Genomic DNA, 24,944 nt, shown 5'->3' with positions numbered 1-24,944 from the left:
GTAGCTAGCTAAATAAGGTAACTCAGCTACCTGCCCTGTTGGATAGAAAGTTTACAGGCAACTGGAGTTATAAGGCTTATATGATCAGTAGCTAGCTAAATTAGGTTAGTCAGCTACCTACCCTATTGGATAGAAAAGTAAGAAGAAACTAGAGTTATTAGAATTAATGGTCAGTAGCTGGCTACATTAGAATACCTGTCCTGTTGGATATAAGAGGAAACTAGAGTCATAAGAATCCTGTGGTTAGTAACTGGCTGCATCATGTTATTCAGCTACTTGTCCTGTTAAAAATGTAAAAGGAAACTGAAGTTATCAAACTTATATGTTTAGTAGATGGCTGTATTAGGCTAGAAGGTTCAGAGCATCTTTGGACATTGCATTTGTTTCCTGAAATAACTCACTTTAAATATCATACAAGGAATAAAGTGGAGTTATAATTTGCATATGTCCAAAATTTGTTTGAAAAATTGATATTGAATTTTGTTTTATTCTCAGCTGATTTTTTTACCATCTCTATTTTTATACAGGGTTGAGATGTGACACTAAAGAATCTCCATGTGACAGTAACCCTTGCCTGAATGCAGGGGACTGCATTGAGGACAATTCAGTACAGGGATATGAGTGTATGTGTCAACCTGGATTCTCAGGTAATATAGTTATGAGATAAAATGAGGAACATTAGCTTGTTACTTCCCTTGAAAAGTTGTATGATAAAGCGCAAGGATAACCAAATATTACATTGGTCCCTTTCAGTTGGATTCCTCTGACTTTTTCGTAATAACCTTTATCCAAGATGTTGCGTTTGGTCAAAATAAATATGCTTTTATGTGTAGGTTTCTAAATAAAAATGATTAATCAAACCTAAATTTAGCAGAGGGCAACTAAAAGAAAACCTGTCCTTAATCATTTTCCAATCCAATAAAATTTAGTATAGAAATTACTTTTGAAAATTACAAAGAAGTCAACGATAAAAACAGAGGAAGGACCAATCTACTTCTTGGACATAATCAGGGGAAGTAACTGACTAATGTTCCCCATTGTTAATGTCAGCCTGGATTCTCAAGTAATGTAGTTATGAGACAGAATTGTTAATGTCAGCCTGGATTCTCAGGTAATACAGTTATGAGATAGAATTGTTAATGTCAGCTTGGACCTTAGGTAATATTGTTATGAGATGGAATTGTAAAATTAATGTCAACCTGGATTCTCAGGTAATACAGTTATGAGATAGAATTGTTAATGTCAGCCTGGATTCTCAGGTAATACAGTTATGAGACTGAATTGTTAATGTCAGCCTGGATTCTCAGGTAATACAGTTATGAGATAGAACTGTTAATGTCAGCCTGGATTCTCAGGTAATACAGTTATGAGATAGAATTGTTAATGTCAGCCTGGATTCTCTGGAAATACACTTGTGTGATATCAGTGCCAACATATTTCTGGACTTACAGGTAATCAACATATTTCTGGACTTACAGGTAAAACAGTCAATGTCTATCATTGTTAATACCAACCTTTGTTCAAATGTAATGTGGTTGGGAGATATAAATGGTAATGTTGGCCTGGATTCTCATGTAATTCAATAGTGAGATATAAGTGGTAATGTCAGCATGGAGTCCCATGTTATACAGTTGTGAGATATAAGTGATAATGTCAGCTTGTACTCTCATGTAATACATTTGTGAGATATAATTGGTAATGTCAGCTTTGATTCTCATGTAATTCAGTCGTGAGATCCATATAAGTAGTAATGTACTCCCATGTAATACAGTAGTGAAATATAAGTGATAATGTCAGCCTGGATTCTCATGTAATACTGTAAAAGCACATATTTTCGCTTGGTCAAAATTTTGCATATTTGAAATTTTGAGTATGTTCTCGAGGATTAATATTCGCGAAATTGTAAAAAATTGTATCCTACTCGATTTGAATTATGCTAATGGTGAATATTTAATTTTCGTGAGATGTAAGACCTCGAGAATACAGCGAAAATTAAACCCTCGCGAAAAATTTCTGCTTTTACAGTACATTTGTGAGATATAATTGGTAATGTCAGCTTTGATTCTCATGTAATTCAGTTGTGAGATCCATATAAGTGGTAATGTACTCCCATGTAATACATTTGTGAGATATAATTGGTAATGTCAGCTTTGATTCTCATGTTCTATATAAGTGGTAATGTACTCTCATGTAATACATTTGTGAGATATAATTGGTAATGTCAGCTTTGATTCTCATGTTCTATATAAGTGGTAATGTACTCTCATGTAATACATTTGTGAGATATAATTGGTAATATCAGCATGGATTCTCATGTATAACAGGTATGAGATGTCTTCATTAATCTCAGTCTGGATTCTCAGGTAATACTGTCAAGGGATATTGGTGTTTATGTCAGCCAGGACTCTCTATGTAATGAAGTTATGTGGAACTATGAAATGCAGTTATAAAGCATGATTTGTAATATCAGCCTTCATGCTTAGTTAACATAGATGTGGAATATCAATGTTTAAGATGTCCTGGAACCAGAGTAGCATCAGTGTAAATGTCAGATGTATAGACAATAATATTATTTCAGTACAAATGCCAACCATAATTCTCAGTGTATACAAAATGGCATGAAGGATGTACATTTTTGTAAATATATTGTTGCATTCTTAACCCTTACCTTGCTGGACACGATTGTTTCTGCCTTTGCGACCAGTGCAGACTGTTCACTATTCAGTCAGTATCTTTTTTGTAAGCACCCCTTTTATCAGTTTATGGTACTGTCCAAATTGAAAGATGGAAATGGTGCTGGGGTAAATGCTCTTTGGCCATATGGCACTAAGTCGGCCATTGTAGCCTGAAGTCACACACTAGATTTGAACTGACCTCTTGTTAACTTTCATCAATTATTTCTTTTCTTTTTTTTTTCATATTATGATATAATACTTTTTGTGTGGTATATCTTGTACTTAAAGGGAATTCCTATAGTTTTTTTTCCTTTCATAGAATTTTTTTAAATTCACATATATGATAGGAAAATGTGTGCTGAAAACAATGAACAAATAAAAACAATAGGTCACCAGGCTTGTTTTTGTGAAAAATTGTTTTGAACACACCCACTGTTGCTGAAACTGCCAGCGATTTTTTAACATTTTCATAATTTTCTGCTTTTTTATAAATACCAACGAAAATGTACATCCAGGGAGCACAATACGGTTTTTTTTCTTTTTGTATATTTTGTTATATACTTATTTGATATCATAGTCATATTTGTAATAATCTATCCTTACAATAATGGGTAAAAATGGAAAAAAAATATTGTTTCATATTTACTTTTGTGAACTTTTTTTCAATGAAAAATACCCATAGTGAACAATATTTTTTTCAATTTTGAAAAAACTCTTTCATAGAATTTTTTCCTGTTTTTCTTGTGTATAGATAATGGTATTGTGAGCATAAAAATGGCTAAAAATGTATGGGTCACCAGGCTAAATTTTATGTTAAGACCGCTGGAATACAACACCTGTTCGGACGGAAATGGCGCGAACCATGTATGTCTGCTAAAAGTTAAAAAATAGTTTTAAAAATTCTTCATTCTTTCTATAATTGAATACTAAATAATCTGAAAGGTGATATTGTCTTATCAGTACTAAGTGAATTATCTTACATTATATTAACAACACTGTCTTTGTACTAAAATGCGATGTGAAAACACAACCACAAAAATAGCAAGATACCTGTCAGGCATGATACTTGTCAATACAACATAAATCAATATTAACATTTGATTTCTGATATAACTTATCAAAAATGTTATTTCATTCAAGATTCTTCATATTTAAGGTTGTCTGTAACATGTTTCAACAAATCTTGACTTCAGTCCAGTTTTCCATAGAAAGTGTCAGCTGCGCAGAAAGATGCGCATAAAAAACTATAGGAATTCCCTTTAATGTCATCTTGAAAATATGTTCTTTTACAGGACAGAATTGTGAGATTGCAATAAATCTGTGTAGTAGCAGGCCGTGTCATAATCAAGGCATATGTGTAGCTGCTAGTGGTTCACAATACACATGTACATGTAAAGGAGCTTACACAGGTATACCTTTGGCATACTGGTTACTGAAGATATGTTGAGATGTAATGCTATTTATATGTAAAGCATTTTGTAAAGCTTCTTACTCATCATGCAGTTTTGGTTGAAATTTTGAATAATGTGAAAACACATATTTACGCTGGGTCAAAATTTCTCGACTTGGAAATTTTCAGTATGTTCTCGAGGTTTAATATTTGCGCAATTGTTTAAATGGTATCCTACTTTAATTTGAATTATACTTATGGTAAATATTTACGTGAGGGTTAATTTATGCAAAATGTAGATTCTCGCAAATATAGCCAAAAATTAAACCCTCGCGAAAATTTCTGTTTTTACAGTAGCTTTATTTACAAAGATATATACAGTCAAACCTATATTAAGCAGCCAGTCATTGAAGGGAGTGATATAATATAGCTGCTCAAGGGAGGTGCTTGCTTATGAAAAACTGAATTAGAACAGAAACTCAGTATCGGGAAAATTAGCTGACTGGTTGCTTGAAGCAAATGCCTACTTAATACAGGTGACCCGTAAGGCATTTTTAGTTGTATCTGGCAATGAGAACTGATACTATAAAAGCAGAAATTTTTGCGAGGGGTCAATTTTCGCTATATTTGCAAGGCCCTATATTTCACAAAAAATTAATCCTCGCATAAATATTCACCATTAGTATAATTCAAATTCAAGTATGATACCATTTTTACAATTTCGCGAATATTAACCCTCGCGAATATACTCAAAATTTCAAATTCACGAAATTTTGACCCAGTGAAAATATGTGCTTTTACAGTAAAAGACTGAATATTTGTAATATGTGCAAGAGATTATTGAGTTTAACTTTTCATTTTACTTGTGATGGATCATTATATGTGTACATGTACACTTTGCAAATGTTCAAAATTACATGAATTTCAATAAGTTTACACCAAAAAATATAATTTCTAACAGGTCTTTTATACCAAAAAAATGTTAGATTATTTCTTTAATCTCTTATTTTTCTTCATGACTAGTAGTTTAATTAATACATTCAATATGCACATATTATAGGATATTACACAAAGTGTCTTTTTATGCCCCCAAAGGGAGGCATATTAGCTTTCAACTGTCCATCCGTTCGTTCTTCGCAACGTTAACTTTTTGCATGAAGGCACTTTACTCGCGAACCACTGCACCCAGGACCTTCAAACTTCACATGCTGATAGTACGTATTGAGTACACGACCCCTACAGACTTTGGGGTCAACAGACAGTGCCATTAAAACTCATGTTTATTATCAACATTATTATATAAAATGTTTTAAATCAAATCTCATTTGTCTTGAAAAAGATATCCTGTATTTGCATTGCAAAAATTACACACTGTGAGAAAATAATATGCTGTATTGGGCAGTACAAGAAAAAATGGCATTGTCCAGCCATACACAGATCTGTCACATGATATGTATTCTATTATAACAATGCATGTGCTCAAATGACTGACATAGAACTTATGTATTGTTGTCGAAACAGGGACTCTTGAGGCTCAAGAGTTGCCTTAATACATAATATTTTGGTACTTTTTTGGAGGGGAGAGAGAAGGGATAGGGTTGAAAGTGGAGACAAAAGGCTAACTTGCCAGGAGACTCATCCTACCCTTATGTATGGACAAAAGAATAACAGATACATTTTTAAAACAAACATTTTCCCTTTGTAGAGTAAAGACAAAAGAATAATGAATACATTTCAAAAACAAACGTGTTACCTTTATAGAGTAAAGACAAAAGAATAACAGATACATTTTAAAAACAAAATAATTACCTTTGTAGAATTAAATACAAAAGAATAATTAATACATTTCAAAAACAAACATGTTACCTTTGTAGAGTAAAGACATAGAAATAACAAATACATTTTAAAATCAAAAGTAATTACCTTCGTAGAATTAAAGACAAAAAATAATGAATACATTTAAAAAAAAAAACAAGCATGTTACCTTTGTAGAGTAAAGACAAAAGAATGACAAATACATTTTAAAATAAAAAATAATTACCTTCGTAGAATTGAAGACAAAAAATAATGAATACATTTAAAAAAACAAGCATGTTACCTTTGTAGAGTAAAGACAAAAGAATGACAAATACATTTTAAAAACAAACAAAAATAATTACCTTTGTAGAATTATAGAAAAGAATAATGAATACATTTTAAAAAACAAAGTTGTTACCTTCTTAGGGTATAGACAAAAGAATAAATAACATTTTAATAAAACAAACATGTTATTCAGGTCCACATTGTGAAACAAAGATCAAGAACTGTGAAGATCATCAGCCGTGCAAGAACAATGGTACATGTAACTATGATTCTATATCAGCATACTGTGAATGTCCTCCACAATTCTATGGTATCTTCTGCGAATACACTAGAGGTTTGTAAATCTATTATAAAAATTGCCAGTGTTGATGACGTCTGGTTTAATTTTCTTTATCACATTGGTTATATTAGCTTGACCGTTTTAATCTTTGACTGCCGGCAAGTGATTCTGCCTTTGCGACCATCTCGTAGACGAAGATCAGCCTGCACGTTTGTGCCCCTTTGATAAACAAGTGGCACTGCCCAAATTGAATGATGGCCCAATCCATTTCACAAAATTAGCAGGGTAAAGGTTAAACAAGTGTCCGCGTTTTGTATTGAAGCAGGTTTCTCTAGAACTACTGGACCAAATGCTTTTAAACTACGCATCTGTCTTTATCATCTTTAAATATCCTCACAGGGCAAGTTACATATTTCTAGCTTTTATTTTGTCAAAAACTATGCCCCTTTTTAACTTAGAAATTTTTTAGTTAAAGTTTTGCACAATAAGTAGGTTTCTCAGAAACTGTTATATGGAATGCTTTCAACCTTTACACATGTTCTTCATATTATGAGTTGTCCTCACGGGACAAGTTACATGACTCTAGTCAAATAATGCCCCTTAATGTAGAAATTTTGCGAAAATACTGATATAAGCAGAGATGACCACACATAGCAGATATCATCATAACTCTGGCTTACATTTTGGCACAATTACACATCTTTTCCACTCAGAATGTTTGGGTTAATTGTTCAGAACTGTTGACCTAATGTACTCCGTCTTATGTTTTCGAATTCAGCCACCATAACCACTGTCGTGTTTTTGAATTTGACTGGTATTAGATCTGAATAAGAATTTCAGAATTTTTTTCATCCATTTTAGTATTCAACAAAAACAATTGTTAAAATTATATTTAAATATAGATATCTGAATAATTCACCAGAAATTTTCTTTTTCCTAGAAGATACTGGACTAGTTACTAATACAAATATTCCTTTGTATTTTCAGGAGGTAAGCTATTGAAATGCATGACTGTTGTTAATGTACTTCACTACCTCTCTATTTGTTACGTTAATGAGCTTAAACTCATGAGAAAAGCATGATTCACGGTTGATTGATAAAATGCTATGCACAATTTCTTTGACTCAAAGGATCACTATTAGTATTATGTGATTGCCTGCTAACATAATAATTCAGTTAGTCACTATACACATATCTTCTAACACAGCACTTGATATTAATGATACGAAATTTACAACAGGTGAAATGTTTATCGAGCATTGCAGAAATGTTTTATTTTAGCAAACAAAAAAGGAAATTAAACAAAATACTATACGATTTGTCATAGTTATTCAATAATAATTATAATAATTGTAGCAAACATTACATCCTATGATAAACATTGCAATTAATAGCGTTAAAGTAAATTTGGAGATGTAAGACGGCATATTAGGACAGAGAGTGCCCAAGCAACAATTGTCCATGATGAAAAATCGTAGTCAGCTGAGAGAAGAAAAAACGAGCCTGCCGAAGCAACTGTCTCCTGAAGTAGTAGGATAGCAACTGTCCTTCAGCCAGCAATAGGACAAGGAGTGCCGTCACGCAAATGGCAAAACTGTTGCGAATAAAGCAGACAAGTATTTTAACCCAAGGGCCAAAATCCTTTCATGCAACTTGACTTGAATCCAATCAAGTCAAAATCTTGGCAAGTGCAACAGTAAACTAAGCAAGCTAGGACTGACAGATCAAATGGGCAGAACCTAGAAACACAAACACAATTGCAGGCTTAAAAATCAAAATTTATCTAACCTCAATTCAAATACCCGTTGAAAACGTATATTAACTATAAGTCATGTAGTCGTATATGCCCCTAGACCTTAATTCCACGCACCAAAAAACCTAAAATGTCAGAAAAGTACGGGAAAGCATTGGATTACATTTACAAAAAAAAGATGTAAATGACAATAATATTGTTATTATGTCTGCAAGAAGTTAAATACAATATACATGTAATAATAGCAATTGACTAAAGAAAACACAACAACACGTCATATAAAAAGGTGTAGACTGCAAGACAAATGCACTTGCACTTTTTATCTATCATACTAGTTTCGAAATTGTTAAGATATTAATCACTATATTTCAGTTTCTCAAATACTTATGAACAACTGAAGTCAATTCATGAAATGTCTTTCTGTTGTAAATAGTCTCTTCACATGGATTGCACACATTGCACATTAAAATGAAATGAGTTATCACTGACGTATATACGCGTCAATAAAACAGGGTTATTATAATTGTAACTCGATCTGGGATGCTGTATTCGGCTCGAGTGGATTTTGTCAGATCGGATCTCACGCAAGCGCCGAGTGTGATCCGTCCTTGCAAAATCCACGAGAGCCGAATACAAAATCCTAGATCGAGCTATTGTTGTAATTGTTGTAATGACTCTTTTATTATAAACATCTGTCTTTTTGTTTATTGTTTTGTTATCGAACGAAATCTTTATTGTTTTTTTATTTTAAAATAGAAGGGAATGAAATTTAGAAGTTTTTGTGTGCGCTATTTATAGAACTGTGTCAAATCGTGAATATTAAATGAAAATAGTCCAGCAACATACAATACAAAAGGTACAATACGGAATTTTTTTCTGCCTGTTCATATTTACTTATGAAATACAAGCAGTATTTTCCACAGAATTTATATAGGTATATTATAAACTGTTTTATAATATACCTATATAAATTCTGTAAAAAATACGGCTTGTATTTCACAAGAAAATATGGACAGGCTGAAAAAAGTCTGTATTGTACCTTTTGTATTGTATGTTGCCGAACTACTTTCATTAATGTGCATGGCCTGACACAGTTCTATAAATAGCGCACATAAAACTTCACTAAGTTCCATGTTAAAATCGATAAACATTGAAGATTTCGTTCATAACAAAACGACAAACAAAAAGGTGGAGGTATATAATAAAAGGGTCAATATAATAGTAGCAAGATCTGGGAGTTTGTATTCGGCTCTCGCGGATTTTGCAAGGTCGGATCACACTCGGCGCCTGCGCGCCTCGTGAGATCCGATCTCGAGCCGAATACAGCACTACTATTATGATAACCCTATTATAACACACAGCAGAAACAGACTGATTGACTTAAAAGCTATGTATATCCTATTCCAGCACAGAGATAAGCAAAGTTGTAACGTGTACATCACCATATAAATTGTAGACGTATATCAAGCAGTTTTTCGTATTTATTACGCAGTCTTTCCTGCCAGCGAACTGATCCGTTCGATGTGTTTTCATATTCTAACACCTGAAGTGAAGCCGAAATACCGTTCTCTTCATACCTCTTGTCTGATCAACAGTGTAACTACTTCAGCAATTCACCAAGTCGGCCCTGAAAAATATAGAGAAACACAGCAGAGCAAAGCAGACACCATACATAACGATCGGGCGGGCGGGACGGGAAATTTAATTCAATTTTTATTTGCAGTTTATTCCACAAGGCCACAAGGTCAGACCATGTGGAAATTTTGTTTACACCACAGGTGCCACTTTGTCCCAAATGTGTTGGAATATGTATCTTTCCAGTCTATATGACATGTTTGAAACTGGCACGAAAAACTAAGGCCATTTTTATTGCTGCCTTATGTTCCTTACTACAAATATATATAAACAACTGTTGAAAACGACAAGTACTGATTATAATTCATAATGCACAATGCACATATCTCATGTGTCATAATCATAATGGCCCCGGGTAAACAATGTCATTATGGCACGTGATAGGGAGCTGAATTGTTTTCTGATATATTCTCAAATATTGATGGCATTATGGATGAAAAAAGCAATACAATTGAGCTTACAAATCTGTGGAAAACATGATGGATGAAAATACCAAGATTAAACTTAGATATGTAATAAAATGGTCAATAAATGGCAGGTGGATTGGACTTTTTTAGCACTCATGCAATAACAGCACTATATGGGCCATTATGGCAAGAAGGCACAACCAATGTATAAGTTAACCTCTTAATCATAATTTTAAAGCTACGAATGAATACATATTTTTATACTCCTAGATGATGCATGTTTGACTTCACCTTGTAAGAATGGAGGTGAATGTTGGATGAAGGATGGTCAGCCAGCATGCCAGTGTCAGTCAGGATTTTCTGTAAGTTATTGTTTAAGATAGAATTCGCCAAACATTTTTTTCAATTGGACTGTTATGAAATTTTCACAGATCAAACTTGACGATATTACCGTTTTCAGTTGCTTATTATTCTACATTTCGCTGCCGTGACCACTAACAAAGCGCAAAATGCCACACTTGACAGTTTTTTAAGCAGCGTTTTTTTTATGAAAAAATAAAACACGGCCAAAAAAGCTTTATTTTCAAGTTTGTCTTAAATTTATCTCTCCAGTGACATAACATTTGTCAAGTTTATTTCGACGTCAAATAAGCGGCAATCGATTTATGAACGCAAAATACTTAAAAAGCTGATGTCGAATATCACACGAAATTTTGTGTAAAGATGCCTCTATTTAAGAAAATGTCAGACCGTATTTTGAATAAGTTTGAACAAACGTACAAAATTTCAATCGCTATTGATTCCTTAAAAGAAAAAATGGAGGTGATGTTTCCCTTACTCCCAAGTAAAAATGATAACGTTTTTATTCCTGTCTCATAAATTAAGACCAATTTGAAAATAATATTTTTTCAAATAGAAATTTTTCTACAATGTAGATTTTAATGATACTTCTCACAGTCGTGAATAAACATATGATCTGTGATGTGGTGAAATAAAATGTATAGACCGTTTGCTTATTTTTGAGATATTTCATCATGATTAAAGTGAACCGCACATTTCAATCTAAATTTAAGACATTTTTTATTATTATTTACCATGTCAGATGTTTTAATATCATATTTTAACTGTAGAAAGATAAAAACAGTGACATTGTAATAAATTTACTCACGAAGTGCCATTAATTCATAAGATGATTTTCGTTTCCTTACGCCGAATCCTGGCTTTATTCTACGTTTTTCAGATAAATGGCGTTACGTCATCACTTCCGGTTTATCAAACGTGCAGAACTACTTTAAAACAGTGCCTGAAAAACATGTAAAGTATGTAATTTTGCGCTCTGCTGAAAAGACGACATTAATGGCCATGTTTGAAAACAGTCAGTCTGTCGGAAAATATTGTTTACTTTAATTCTTGAAAATGTCATAAAAGTCTGTTGAAAAGTGGGGAGTGGCGTAATTCTGTCTTAAATACAATGCCACGCTTTTTCACGAAGTTGTTCTAAACGTTTTCTTTTGTTTGCTTTTATTCTTGTGACATTTGAAAAAAGAAAAGAAAAGAAATAATTGCTTGACATAGTAAAGTATTCTATTTCATTGTTTGGTAATACAAAACATTATATAATTAAGTGTTTAAAGAAGTTTAACCCTTAGCCTGCTGGCGGCAGGTGATTCTGCCCTTGCGACCAGTGCAGACCAAGATCAGCCAGCACATCCGTGCAGTCTGATCATGGTCTGCCCTGTTCGCTATTCAGTCAGTAAATTTTCAGTGAACACCCCTTCGAATATTAAATGGTATTGCCCAAATTGAATGATGGACCAGTCAATTTTAGAAATTTAGCAGGATAAGGGTTAAGCTATTGCATAAATACAAGGCAATGCATGACCAAAGTGGATGGAGAAGGGAAGCTCCAAGCATCTATCTGGTATAATATTTCAAAGATATACTATGCCGATCTTTTATCATTAGATATTGATTTCCGTTACAAAAAAACTTCATCAGAATATATTAAATTGTGCTAGATGTATATAAAGTTACTACGTATGTAGAACTGCAGTCATAACTAAACGTTATCTGGTTACAGCCATTTGTTAAAAATGTGTTTTAAAGGCACTGACCTCCAGATTTGGCTAAAAATAATCTTGCTTTCGAATTGAAGTTTGGTCATATTATGAACATTAGAATTTGAGTTTTAGTTTCTAAAATATTTTAAAAATTCCAAATCAAGAAAAAAAGATGACCGCGTCGGGAATCGAACCACGGACCGCCGCGGCAATAACGACATTTTCCCGTCGTCGTAACCAATAGCGCTATAGAGGAATTAGTGACTATGATTATGACTTCAAAATATAGATATTTATAATCGAGACAGTTTACCTGAAGTAAAGCGTTACAAACGCTTTTCGATTTTCATCGTAAAAAGTAGCAAAAACAGCAATTATCGTATGTTTCCATAACATATAGTTTGTCAGTAATTAAAGGCCTAGATTCACTACTATATAAGTGTACCCCCCCTCCCCCCCGCCCAAATCCAATATACAACTCCCATCTTATCTGCTGCTTATCAGCGATTATGTAACAGTAACTGATTAGAGGGCAATTAGCACAGCAGGGACCCTAACTAGACCATGAAAAGTGTGCAGTGGAGTTAAAACAAATTATTTTTTCTTCAGTGAATGTGGAATGATAATAATAATTATTATTTTGATATTATATAGATGATAATAACTATTACTTTAATGTTATAGTAATGATTATAATAATAATAATAAAATATAACCATAATCATTATTATTATTGTTGTTGTTGTTGTTGTTATTATTATTATTATTATTATTATTATTACATATAGGATGATAAAAGATACAGTTATAATATTGAAAATAATAATGATAATAAAACACAAGTATAGTGAAAACTTCATGAGTTCTTTGTGCTGACAAAAAATATAATATAAAATTATTGTGTTCCATCTATACTCAATTTTCAGTATGTTGCCAAAAAATGACTTTTTTTTCATGCTTTGCTCTGTAACTTTGAAATGCACATTCTGTTTTCAGTTTTAGACAAATGTTATTTACAGTACTCTGCAAGCTTTAGATGAGTGAAAGTTACATTTTTCTGAAATATCACACTTATCCAGACATAATTTGAAAAAATAAAACTTGCGTATTTCTTTAAGTAAGTTTCTCATTATTTCATTATTGTGAAAATAAGTTTCTGATTATTTTATTATTGTATTTGATCAATAATATTTTTCTTTACATAAAAATGAAAAAAAAAACTAGTATAACTTTAAATGTTATCAATTATTCATTAATTTAAAATAAATTACATTGTTTCCCCTTCTCACTAATTCATACACTTGTAAGGTAGACTGACTCTCCAATAAACAATGACCCTTGTTTATTGGAACCATACTGTGATGGTCATTAGCCCCAACTGTGCTGATGAAGACAGAAATCCCTTGGCCCACTGCCAAAATCTAGGCCTTTAAGTTTTAAAGCCTTCTTAAGAAATACAGCATTTCAGATATCTAAAAAAAATTTTTTTTTTTGTCAAATGATCTGGAGGCCAGTCCCTTTAAGTTGTAGAACATATTTATTTTCTGTTTATAAATATCTTATATCTAGTCGTAAACATGTTTATCCAACGTAAACGTAGATTCTGTTTGATAACTATTGATTTTTTTCAAATGAAATTTGGGCATATTATTTCTTTAAGACTATTCTATAAATATGTCAGTAGAGTGGGACAAGGAATATCATGTATGTCAGGTTTTTATATTAAAAACGGAAGTATTATGGAATGGCTTTGTCTGTCTGTCAACATTTTTTGTTTCTGGAATCTAAGTCAGAAAGTGCAATAGCCACAGCCAGGCCAGAGTTATGGTTATTGAATTAGTGAAAAATACACAAACGTCTAAAAAGCTATTTCACGGAGAAATTGAAACCATGTAAAGTGACCTATATCCTATGGACGCACATCTAGTTCATATTAGCGATGACTTTCAAAATTTACGTTGATTTACTTGTTTCTAAGAATCCACTTCCCTAGTCACCCCACACCCCCCGACACACACTCTTCCAAAGTAATTGCTGACGCCCAGTTTTACTTCCCTGTCCAGTTTGCTTGTAAATAGGCTTATTATGCTGAATTAGGTGGTTCTCTTGCACCATTTTGTTTTCATAATATTTTAGGGTTGTACAGAAATTTCCAGGTGCATGTCTAATACCTGAAATATGCTTTACATAATGTAGCAAAACCATGTAAGTGTATATTTCATTTAAACAGGGAACATTATGTGAGAAGTCTGAAGATTTTGATTGCAATGTGTCACCATGTGTTAACGGTGGATACTGTCAGCTGGGAAAATGCCTTTGTCAGGCTGGATTTGTGGGTGCCTCGTGTGAGACAGAGGATCTTTGTTTCAGTACGTTTATTAGATATGTGTAACATTCATAACATTCTTTTTTTATCTTCTCTGAGTTAGTTTATAACTTTCAGATTATCATATTTCACATTTATGAGATAACAGTATACTGTATGATAATATTTCTGTTTGGTTTTGTAAACATCCACCAGTTCTGCCTGTCACATATTAGTATGACAAATCATATACCGTTTCATACATATAGGGACGGCTCTATTTTGATTGAAACATGTCAGACAAAACTGGAATATTTCTTCGTTGTTTTGTTTCTGTATTAATAGATAAAGTGTAACTTTTTCAATTAGTAAATTATGTTGCTTCAACAGTTTCCTCAACTAGCAGTTGTTTTTAATGATCTGTACAGAGCAAAAAACTTCATATAAATATATTCCTATCAAACCGAGCCGGTTGCTGTTTCTTGGTTTTGATATAATGCCTCCAAATGACTTTCTTGCATATAAGATTAAGGTTCTTTGATCAAACTTCACTTCAAATCTGTTTCCAGGTCATCCGTGCCAGAACAATGGAAGTTGTGCAAGAGTTAGTCAAGGAGTGGGTTACGTCTGTGCTTGCAAACCCCCATATAGAGGAACTCATTGCGAAGAAAGGTATGATGCCTGTGCCTCACAGACTACGCCGTGTTTAAATGGGGGACAGTGTTACTTCAAACCAGAGGCTATACATACACCTTTGTGTTCTTGCCTTCAAGGTATGTTTATTATTGTTGTTTTTTTATTTGCTCAGGTGAGTTTTTGTGATTGCTCAATGTCTGCCGTCTGTCAACATTTAGCTTGTGTATGCGATAGAGGCTGTATTTTCAATTGATCTTCATGGAATTTGGTCAGAATGATTGCCTTGATGAAATCTAGGCCAGGTTTGAAAATGTGTCATCTGGGTTCAAAAAATAGGTCACTAGGTCAAATCAAAGAAAAACTTTGTGTATGCGATAGAGGCTGTATTTTTCAATTGATTTTCATGAATTTTGGTCAGAATGACTACCTTGGTAAAATCTAGGCCGATTTCAGAAATGGGTCATCTGGGATCAAAAAATAGGTCACTAGGTCAAATCAAAGAAAAACCTTGTGTATGCGATAGATGCTGTATTTTTCAATTGATCTTCATGAATTTTGGTCAGAATGATAACCTTGATAAAATCTAGGCCGAGGTCGAAAATGGGTTATCTGGGATCAAAAACTAGGTCACTAGGTCAAATCAAAGAAAAACCTTGTGAATGCGATAGAGGCTGTATTTTTCAATTGATCTTCATGAATTTTGGTCAGAATGATTGCCTTGATGAAATCTAGGCCAAGTTTGAAAATGGGTTATCTGGGGTCAAAAACTAGGCCACTAGGTTAAATCAAAGAAAAACTGTGTATGTGATAGAGGCTGTATTTTTCAATTGATCCTCATGAAATTTTGTCAGTATGATTACCTTGATGAAATCTAGGCCAAGTTCGAAAGTGGTTTATCTGGGTTAAAAAACTAGGTCACTAGGTCAATTCAAAGAAAAACCTTGTGCATGTGATAGAGGCTGTATTTTTTTCAATTGATCTTCATAAAATTTGGTCGGAATGATTGCCTTGATGAAATCTAGGTCGAGTTTGAATATGGATTATCTGGGGTCAAAAACTAGGTCACTAAGTCAGATTATAGAAAAATCTTGTGTATGCTATAGAGACTGTATTTTTCAACTGATTTTCATGAAGTTTGGTCAGAATAATTGCCTTGATGAAATCTAGGTCGAGTTTGAATATTGATCATCTTGGATCAAAATGTAGGTCACTAGGTCAAATCGAAGAAAAACCTTGTGTATGCGATAGAGGCTTATTTTTCAATTGGTCTTCATGAAGTTTGGTCAGAATGATTGCCTTGATGAAGTCTAGATCAAGTTTGAATATGGGTCATCTGGGGTCAAAAAGTAGGTCACTAGGTCAAATCAAAGAAAAACCTTGTGTATGCAGTAGAGGCGGTATTTTTCAATTGATCTTCATGAAATTTGGTCAGAATGATTGACCTGATGAAATCTAGGTCAAGTTCGAATATGGGTCATCTGGGGTCAAAAACTAGGTCACTAGGTCATATCTAAGAAAATACTTGTTTAAACTCAAGAGACCACATTTTTAGTCCAATCTTAATGAAAATTGACCAAAATATTTGTTTCCATGAAATCCTTAGGTTAAACATGTTTACACTGTTATAGTATGTTTCTCAGGTGAGCGACCTAGGGCCATCTTGGCCCCTTGTTTTAATCAGGATAAGTTAGTTTCGTAGAATTTAATACTGTTAGTATAGTAATAAAAGGTTGTAAATAAAAAAGTTCTTTGTCTCGAATCTATTGTTTTGAGCTCACCTGAGTACAAAATGCTCCAGGTGAGATTTTCCCATCACCTACTATCTGTACTCTGACAAAGATTGCTTCAAATCAAATTGCCTCTTAAACCACTCGGTCAGTTTTTTGAATTTTAAAACTCTTCTAGTCAGTAATTGCTGACTGGATTTCAAAATAATACCACACATATGATCCTTGTGTGATCCTCTACCAAGATTGTTGAAATAAGTCCGATTTGCAAAAACAAAAACATGGCCACCAGGGGGCGTGGTCCCTTTTCCGTGTATGTGTATAGAGGAAACTTTAAAAATCATCTTGTCAGAAACGGCTAGCCAAGTTTTAAGATAGTTTGACAGGAGTATTCCGTTGGTGAACATCTACCAGAACTGTTCAGATTGTTCCGATTCGTGAAAATCATAAAATCAGTCATTTTTGCCCTATATGTATATAGTTGAAGTTTCAAAAATTTCTTGTCTGACACTGTTAACTTATGAAAAATATTCTGTAGGTGATCATTTACCTAGATTGTTTAAATATTTCGATTAAAAACTGGCTACCGGAGCTAAACATACAAATACCTTCAAACAGCATTTTTTTTTCTCAACTGCTTATCCCATCTTGAAATAATTTCAGGTAGAAAATCCTACAAGCTATTCTGTCTGACTAAACAACTTTTTTTTGTTAGAAAATGATGTTGGCCTGACTTAAAAAAAAAAAACCACACAAATATTTGTTTGGTGATGCTTTTTCCAAGACTTTTCAGGCGAGTAAGTAAGTAGTGGCCATCAGGACCCCAATATTTTTTCTATGTTATTTTGACACTCGAAAAGTTTTCTGTATTAAGGAATAATAAAACCAAGGAATAAATACTTGTAGGTCAAATATATAGTGACATCAAAAACAAAGAACTCATTGAGACTTTCAAACATTTGAAAAAACAAGTACATAGGTTACACTATTGATTGAATGAGTACATTACTGTCAAACTCATTTGAAAGAGTAAAAATCTAAAATATTACAACAGTTTTTGTGTTCACAATCTGTACATACACTTTTTATAGCACAATGGTTTGTATAGCACAATGGTTTGTGGAGGCTACATTTTTGGAACGTAGTTTTCCATTTTGTTGTTGTTGTTTTCCAGATGTAGAATCTGCCACAGTATTTTCTGTACAGTTTTTAGCTCATCTGATTTTTTGAAAAAAAATGATGAGTAATTGTCATCACTTGAGCGGTTGTCGGCGTCGGCGTCGGCGTCGGCGTTGCCAGGTTAAGTTTTATGTTTAGGTCAGCTTTTCTCCTAAACTATCAAAGCTATTGCTTTGAAACTTGGAATACTTGTTCACCATCATAAGCTGACCCTGTATAGCAAGAAACATAACTCCATCTTGCTTTTTGCAAGATTTATGGCCCCTTTTGTACTTAGAAAATATCAGATTTCTTGGTTAAGTTTTATGTTTAGGTCAACTTTTCTCCTAAACTATCAAAGCTATTGCTTTGAAACTTGGAATACTTGTTCACCATCATAAGCTGACCCTGTATAGCAAGAAACATAACTCCATCTTGCTTTTTGCAAGATTTATGGCCCCTTTTGTACTTAGAAAATATCAGATTTCTTGGTTAAGTTTTATGTTTAGGTCAACTTTTCTCCTTAACTATCAAAGCTATTGCTTTGAAACTTGGAATACTTGTTCACCATCATAAGCAGACCCTGTACATCAAGAAACATAACTCCATCTTGCTTTTTGCAAGATTTATTGCCCCTTTTGGACTTAGAAAATCAGTTTTCTTGGTTAAGTTTTATGTTTAGGTCAGCTTTTATCCTAAACTATCAAAGCTATTGCTTTAAAACTTGCAACACTTGTTCACCATCATGAGTTGACCCTGTATAGCAAGAAACATAACTCCGTCCTGCTTTTTGCAAGATTTATGGCCCCTTTTGTACTTAGAAAATATCAGATTTCTTGGTTAAGTTTTATGTTTAGGTCAACTTTTTCTCTTAAACTATCAAAGCTATTGCTTTGAAACTTGCAACGCTTGTTCACCATCATAAGCTGACCCTGTACAGCAAGCAACATAACTCCATCCTGCTTTTTGCAATAATTATTGCCCCTTTTGGACTTAGAAAATCATTTTCTTGGTTGAGTTTTTTTGTTTAAGTCAACTTTTCTCATAAACTATCAAAGCTATTGCTTTAAAACTTGCAACAGTTTTTCACCATCATAAGTGGACACTGTACATCAAGAAACATAACTCTATCCTGCTTTTTGCGAGAATGATGGCCCTTTTTAGACTTAGAAAATCATGGGTAGGACAATATTTCTATTACACAAAAAAAATCAGATGAGCGTCAGCACCCGCAAGGCGGTGCTCTTGTTTTAAGATTTGTTATAAATAACTGACTTTAACAACTATGTTTCAGGTTTTACAGGTAGCAGATGCGAAACAGTACTTTTAAGCTGAAAGTTTTCAAAGGAATTAATGTATTCTGAAAAATGATGTACCAAGTGATTTTAATCGTTTCAAGTCTTCATACATGACCTATAATTTTGTCGGGGTGACGTTAAACTAAACAAAACAAACTACTAAGCGTGTTATTACAATAGAATTTCGATGTTTAGATTATGAAATGATTTTAAGATGACATTTGAAATGCATTAAGTGAATCTGTTGATGTCAGTCATGCTGCAATGTCAGTATTGTCTATCAGTGACTGACCTACTTCCGCGACCATACCAGAGCTATAACCTGCCGTATATCACAATTTTCTAGTCAATTTTGAGTATTTTCAATATGTGCAATATATTTTATGTGATATATATATATTTTTTACATATCTTTAAAAAAAAAAATTTATGCATTGTTCCTTCTCTTAATGTTGTCTTACATGTATTCACTAAGAGGGACATCTATAACTATTTATTATATACTTACTTAGTGTTTTAATATAACTTATACATTGTTCTCTGATAATGTCAACTTACATAAATTCAAAAAGTGGGAAATGTAAACCAAAGTATTAGTTATCTACTTACAGATTTGTAAACGTTTTACTTTATGCATTTTTGCTATCTTCGTGTTATCTTACATGTGTTCACAAAGAGGTAAATGTATAACTATTTATTAATTATCTACTTAATAATTAAGCATTCATATTCTTACTTTATGCATTTTTCGCTGTCTTCGTGCTATTTACATGTGTTCACAAAGAGTTAAATGTATAATTATTTTTTTATTTATCAACTTATTGAAAAGTAACGTTTCATAAATGAACATTCCATATTGTTTGAAATTAGTTGTGTCTATTGATTATTACTTTCTGTTTCGTCACACCAAAATCACCTGTACATGTGATATTTAAAAGGAAAAAAGCATAAATAGTGAAGTCATTTGTTCTTCAAGTATTAACATGTGTGACGTCATAATTATTGATAATTTCAATGTGGATATTTTTCCAAATTGGGTCATGACTTTGTAAGTAATATATTAGAAATGGACTGTTTTAGAAAGATTTTCATTTGGAGATGAAATACAATGGTTATTACATAGTATATATGAACGCCATTAGACACATTTTTAAAGGGATAGTAGATCCAAATTTTAAATATTTACAAAGGCGTACAACTGTTCTTGAATTTTCAGTTTTCATTAATTTAGTAAATTTTTCAATAGTTGGCCAAGATTGACAAAATCTTGGCAGATATTTACATCTAATGTCTCTGTAATACTGACATGTCATTAGAAAAATGGTATTCAGATTCTACTGAATTATGTGTACACTTTTCACATAGTCTGTTATTTCTTTCGGTTCCAATATATCTGCCAGTTTCTATAGCTAAGCAATGTGAAGAAAGTCGGAAACGAGTCAGTAACCTTCTTAGATAGTAATCATTAACAAAAGATAGATATGGTTCAAATTCAAAATTTGCCTTAAACTTAATAATATAATATTCAAGTTTTGGAGAACTAAATACTGATCCATACCACTCTTGAATAATTTGGTCTCTTAATCTCCTCTGAAATAATGGAAAATAGGTTACATTGATATCTATGTTAGCCCAAAGATTACTATACCCTATGCTATGAAGAATTCTTTTCACCGCTTTAATAAAATCTGGAAAGATTAACCCATGGTATACAGTTAGGACTATTAATGAATCTTTTCTCTGAGTCAAATATACTGTACATTATAGAGTTAGGATTTGACATAACTTTTGGACAGTATTTCAAAACACGCTCTTTACACAAAGTAGTCAAGGAATAGCGTCCTAAATCCCCTAGTACTGCCATGGTCGAAGTCTGATACTTTACACCTAAGATTCTTTTACAGCATTGTGTATGAATCTTCTCAATATCTATAGGATTGTATACTCCCCATATCTCAGAGCTGTATAATAGAATTGGCGAAACCATTTTATCAAATAAACATAATTTTGTTTTAACATCAAAATTTAATCTAGAAAAAATAGAATACAATCCATTCACGGCTTTTAAGGCCTGTTCTGACAAGCATACAATTCCGGCTAAATTGTTAACATCAGCTGTTACTGCATGGCATTTAATTATGAATGTAGCTCTATATGCAAACATAATTTGAATAGTTAGTAAATAAAATCTAGAAAGTAGATGCCTCGGAAGCACCGAGAACAAGGCTGTGAAAATTGCAGACTCTAAAGTTTGTTTATAAATTTGAAGTAAATATCTAAAGATAAAATATTTTAGTGAAAGATGCCATTGGATATTTTTAAACATGTTCGTAAGAAAACTACATAAGCGCGATCCATACCTTCATTAAAAAGACAAGGATGTTTATTTCCTTATGAACTGGACATTACTTCATTCAATATAAATATTGTTTGCCTCAACCATGTCTTTAATTGCTTCATCCTAAATCCCATCTGTGGTTTTGGCTTGGTTTTGAAAAGACAGCATTATAAGAGTGTGCAGTTTTAATATGAAATATTCAACACATTAGTAGCGGATCAGTTCAGATTAATTTCTACCATTATTGCAACTGGTTATGACTTCTTGATTTTAGAAGTGTCTGTTAATGGATAGATCCGATCTGTCAGTCAAACCAATAATATTGGCCGATAGGATATCCGTAGACTTTGTTGCTAAGGCGCCATTATGTCTCACAAGCTTACCGTAACTAAGTATCTACAGACTGCAAAGTTCTAAATAAACAGAGTACTCTTTTACGTTCTCTTCACGGTCACGTGTGGAAAAAGATATGCTTTACAGATAAAATGTAAATATGACATCTAGAAATAAGAAAGGAAGTGACCATATGTAATAAAAACCAATGTAGAATGCTCATTTATCAAGTGTATCATTTCCAGAAATCACAGCTATTCGTGTATTTTTGAATTGGTTTTCAGACAGGTGTCACAGGATTTTCATTCGATGCTGCACTCGAGAAAAAGGCAATTCTCTAAGGCAAATAAAACATATACATGTGAACGGCGATCTCCAAATTTTGGCCACACTAAGAATTTTGATGCTAAATATTCGTGAACTGATTTTTTTCTTTTCTCCTAAGAATGTCAGAAGTAATGTCGAATGCATAATCATTTTTAGTTTCAGCCACACTCATCAGATTTTGTGTGTGTAAGAATTTAAATGCAAGATATTCCGTGAATGGATTTTCTTTTTGTTTTTTTCTCATTAAGGATATCAGAAGTAATTTTGGATGCGCGCCACGCGTTATTTATTTTTCTTGCCTTAATTAATGTTGCAGATGGTGCGTGGACCAACTGAAACGAAGATTGTTATGAAAATGATGTTGGTTGCGTTCTGATACATAAATTAACTATTTTTATAGATATAAATATGTATTTTTACATGGGAATCAGCATACATTCGGAAGAGGGTGTTTCTGCATCTTTTTTCCAACTTGTTATGTATATATTTCGGTATAATGTCTGCGAGTACGTGTGTGCGAGTGCATGAGTCTTTTAATGTAGCAATTAGCAGAAAATTTCGTAACGATGTGTACACATATATTTTTAAACTTCCTTGTTTTCAAAATACAAATCTCAGTGAATATAGAATTAACATGCGTTAAATGATCGAATGGCTTCTATATCAAATAACCACTTAGGTGTCTATAAACATCATTATGTACACCTTGTAAGAATTACGTCAATTTGTAGCATTGACTGATCAAATAATAAAATAATTTAATTAACGATATGAATAAATGTGTCGCATATTGAAAAACGTTGACACCTGCAGATTTGTTACTCTTTCTTTTCAATAAAAACATGTATTATCAATTGCAACTTTTAACATGCACCCTCTACTTGTGATTAACACCGATTTGACAATCGATCTGTTTCCTTTTGTCGTTCGCAGCGGGCGATAACCATGGTACCTGTTGCCAAAGTTTAACTTTTTCAAACCGCGGGACATTCCTTCAGAAGGTATACATAAATATTGCAGAATTTCCACACCTAACGATGTTGTAGCTACCAGTATCAGCCGAGTCTCCAGAAGAATACAACATATTTAATAAAATACAATGATTTTAATTCACATTTCAATATAATACTGGTACTTATTCGATTCGCAAATATAGAAATGAATGAAATTTTTAATCATAATATATCGGTTGCGTAAAAGCAAACATAATCATGCACGAACATATAGAATTTAGACATATTCTTGTATCGTGATTTCTTTTTATTATATGTATCCTACTTTATACCAATAGTCTGTGAACATTTTGTGCGGTCCCAAAATAAACAAATTTATCTTATTCTACGACTTTCATATTTATGAAGACCTTATTGCACCGACATTTAACGGCTACATTTCGTCACTTATCTTCATGGAGTTAATAAAACCTTAAGTATAATTATTAAATGATCCATTTAGCGCGTGATCTGACAGGTTTTTGATCTTTTCACAGTAATGAGTAGAAGCTTTAAATACTTTATAAAAGAAAACCCGTCATAGCGGTATAATGTATATCCGCCATTTTGGAGAAAGCTTGTGAGACATAGCAACAGTATCCAAGGGGGGGGGCGTTCCTTATCAGAAAAATAGGATCTATCCATTACCTTCTATACACCGCTGTTTTCTATATGGTGTAAAGAGGAATATACATAAGCTGTAGTTTGTGTAAAAAATGTTTGATTCCGGCGTCTTTTTTCTACAAAGTACAGATACGTGTGTATTTTATACTATTCATACAATTTGTGGGACATTAATTCTAGATCGTTTTAAAGGGAATTCCTATAGTTTTTATGCGCATCTTTCTGCGCAGCCGACACTTTCTATGGAAAACTGAAGTGAAGTCAACATTTGTTGAAACATGTGTTTCAGACTCCGAATATTTGTTCAGGTTTTGATTATCGGGTTTACTAATTTTTGATGGACATTTATCATGTCCGCTGTCCAACGTAATGTTAATTTATAGTGTTCTGGTTCCTGCCAACGCTTTAGGGTCACAAGAGATGAGTGTCACCCATATATAGAAAATGAAATCTTGAATTTATCTGCTTAGAGGGCGCTTTCTGCATTTTGGTTGGTCAAACTGTCCCTAGAAATAATAACTATATGCAAGCGCAAAATTTGCCGCCTTGCCAGAGCGCAGTTGATTTTTAGAATTTGTCGAGTAAGGCACGAGTTCTATAATTTATGTTTCAATTCACTACGTTTTGGGCACAGATAGCATTGTTCAATAACCGCTACGCTACGCTACGCCACACTATTGTATGTTCTACGTAAGGAATAAAAGTGATTGAAGTAGCGCGTGTATTGCATCTTTTTCTTGTTGCCCAAAATACTCGGGGTGAAGCTGCCCACTACAGTTATGAAGTAGTGCTATAGTACATATTAACGATTGCAACTCAGTTAGTAAAGAGTTGAATGATCGACAGTTATTGAACATTATCTGTGACGAGAAAAGTTGCAGTTAATTGGATTATGCATAGTTAGTGCAAAGTTAAGTTTTCTGG

The 24,944-nt window shown here is 33.0% G+C and overlaps 1 protein-coding gene across 2 annotated transcripts in view; it reads left to right on the top strand.

The window, feature by feature from the left end:
* Positions 1 to 20,764, top strand: part of LOC128555747 (neurogenic locus notch homolog protein 1-like) — a 39,462-nt gene extending 18,698 nt beyond the window's left edge. The window contains exons 12-18 of one of the 2 annotated variants that reach the window (XM_053539084.1): positions 528 to 647; positions 3,968 to 4,084; positions 6,341 to 6,400; positions 10,493 to 10,584; positions 14,513 to 14,651; positions 15,157 to 15,360; positions 19,403 to 20,764. In XM_053539084.1, the coding sequence (XP_053395059.1) occupies positions 528 to 647; positions 3,968 to 4,084; positions 6,341 to 6,400; positions 10,493 to 10,584; positions 14,513 to 14,651; positions 15,157 to 15,360; positions 19,403 to 19,443 (773 nt within the window). In that variant the 3' untranslated portion in view covers positions 19,444 to 20,764. Of the gene's footprint in view, positions 1 to 527; positions 648 to 3,967; positions 4,085 to 6,340; positions 6,482 to 10,492; positions 10,585 to 14,512; positions 14,652 to 15,156; positions 15,361 to 19,402 lie in introns of both variants that reach the window. The other variant, XM_053539083.1, reaches the window with a different exon arrangement.
* Positions 20,765 to 24,944: the final 4,180 nt, after the last annotated feature.

The sequence above is a fragment of the Mercenaria mercenaria genome, chromosome 3 (genome assembly GCF_021730395.1).
Source record: "Mercenaria mercenaria strain notata chromosome 3, MADL_Memer_1, whole genome shotgun sequence".
NCBI lineage: Eukaryota > Metazoa > Mollusca > Bivalvia > Venerida > Veneridae > Mercenaria > Mercenaria mercenaria.
Note: the sequence above shows the minus strand (reverse complement) of the source record. Positions and strands in the feature narration are given on the sequence as shown.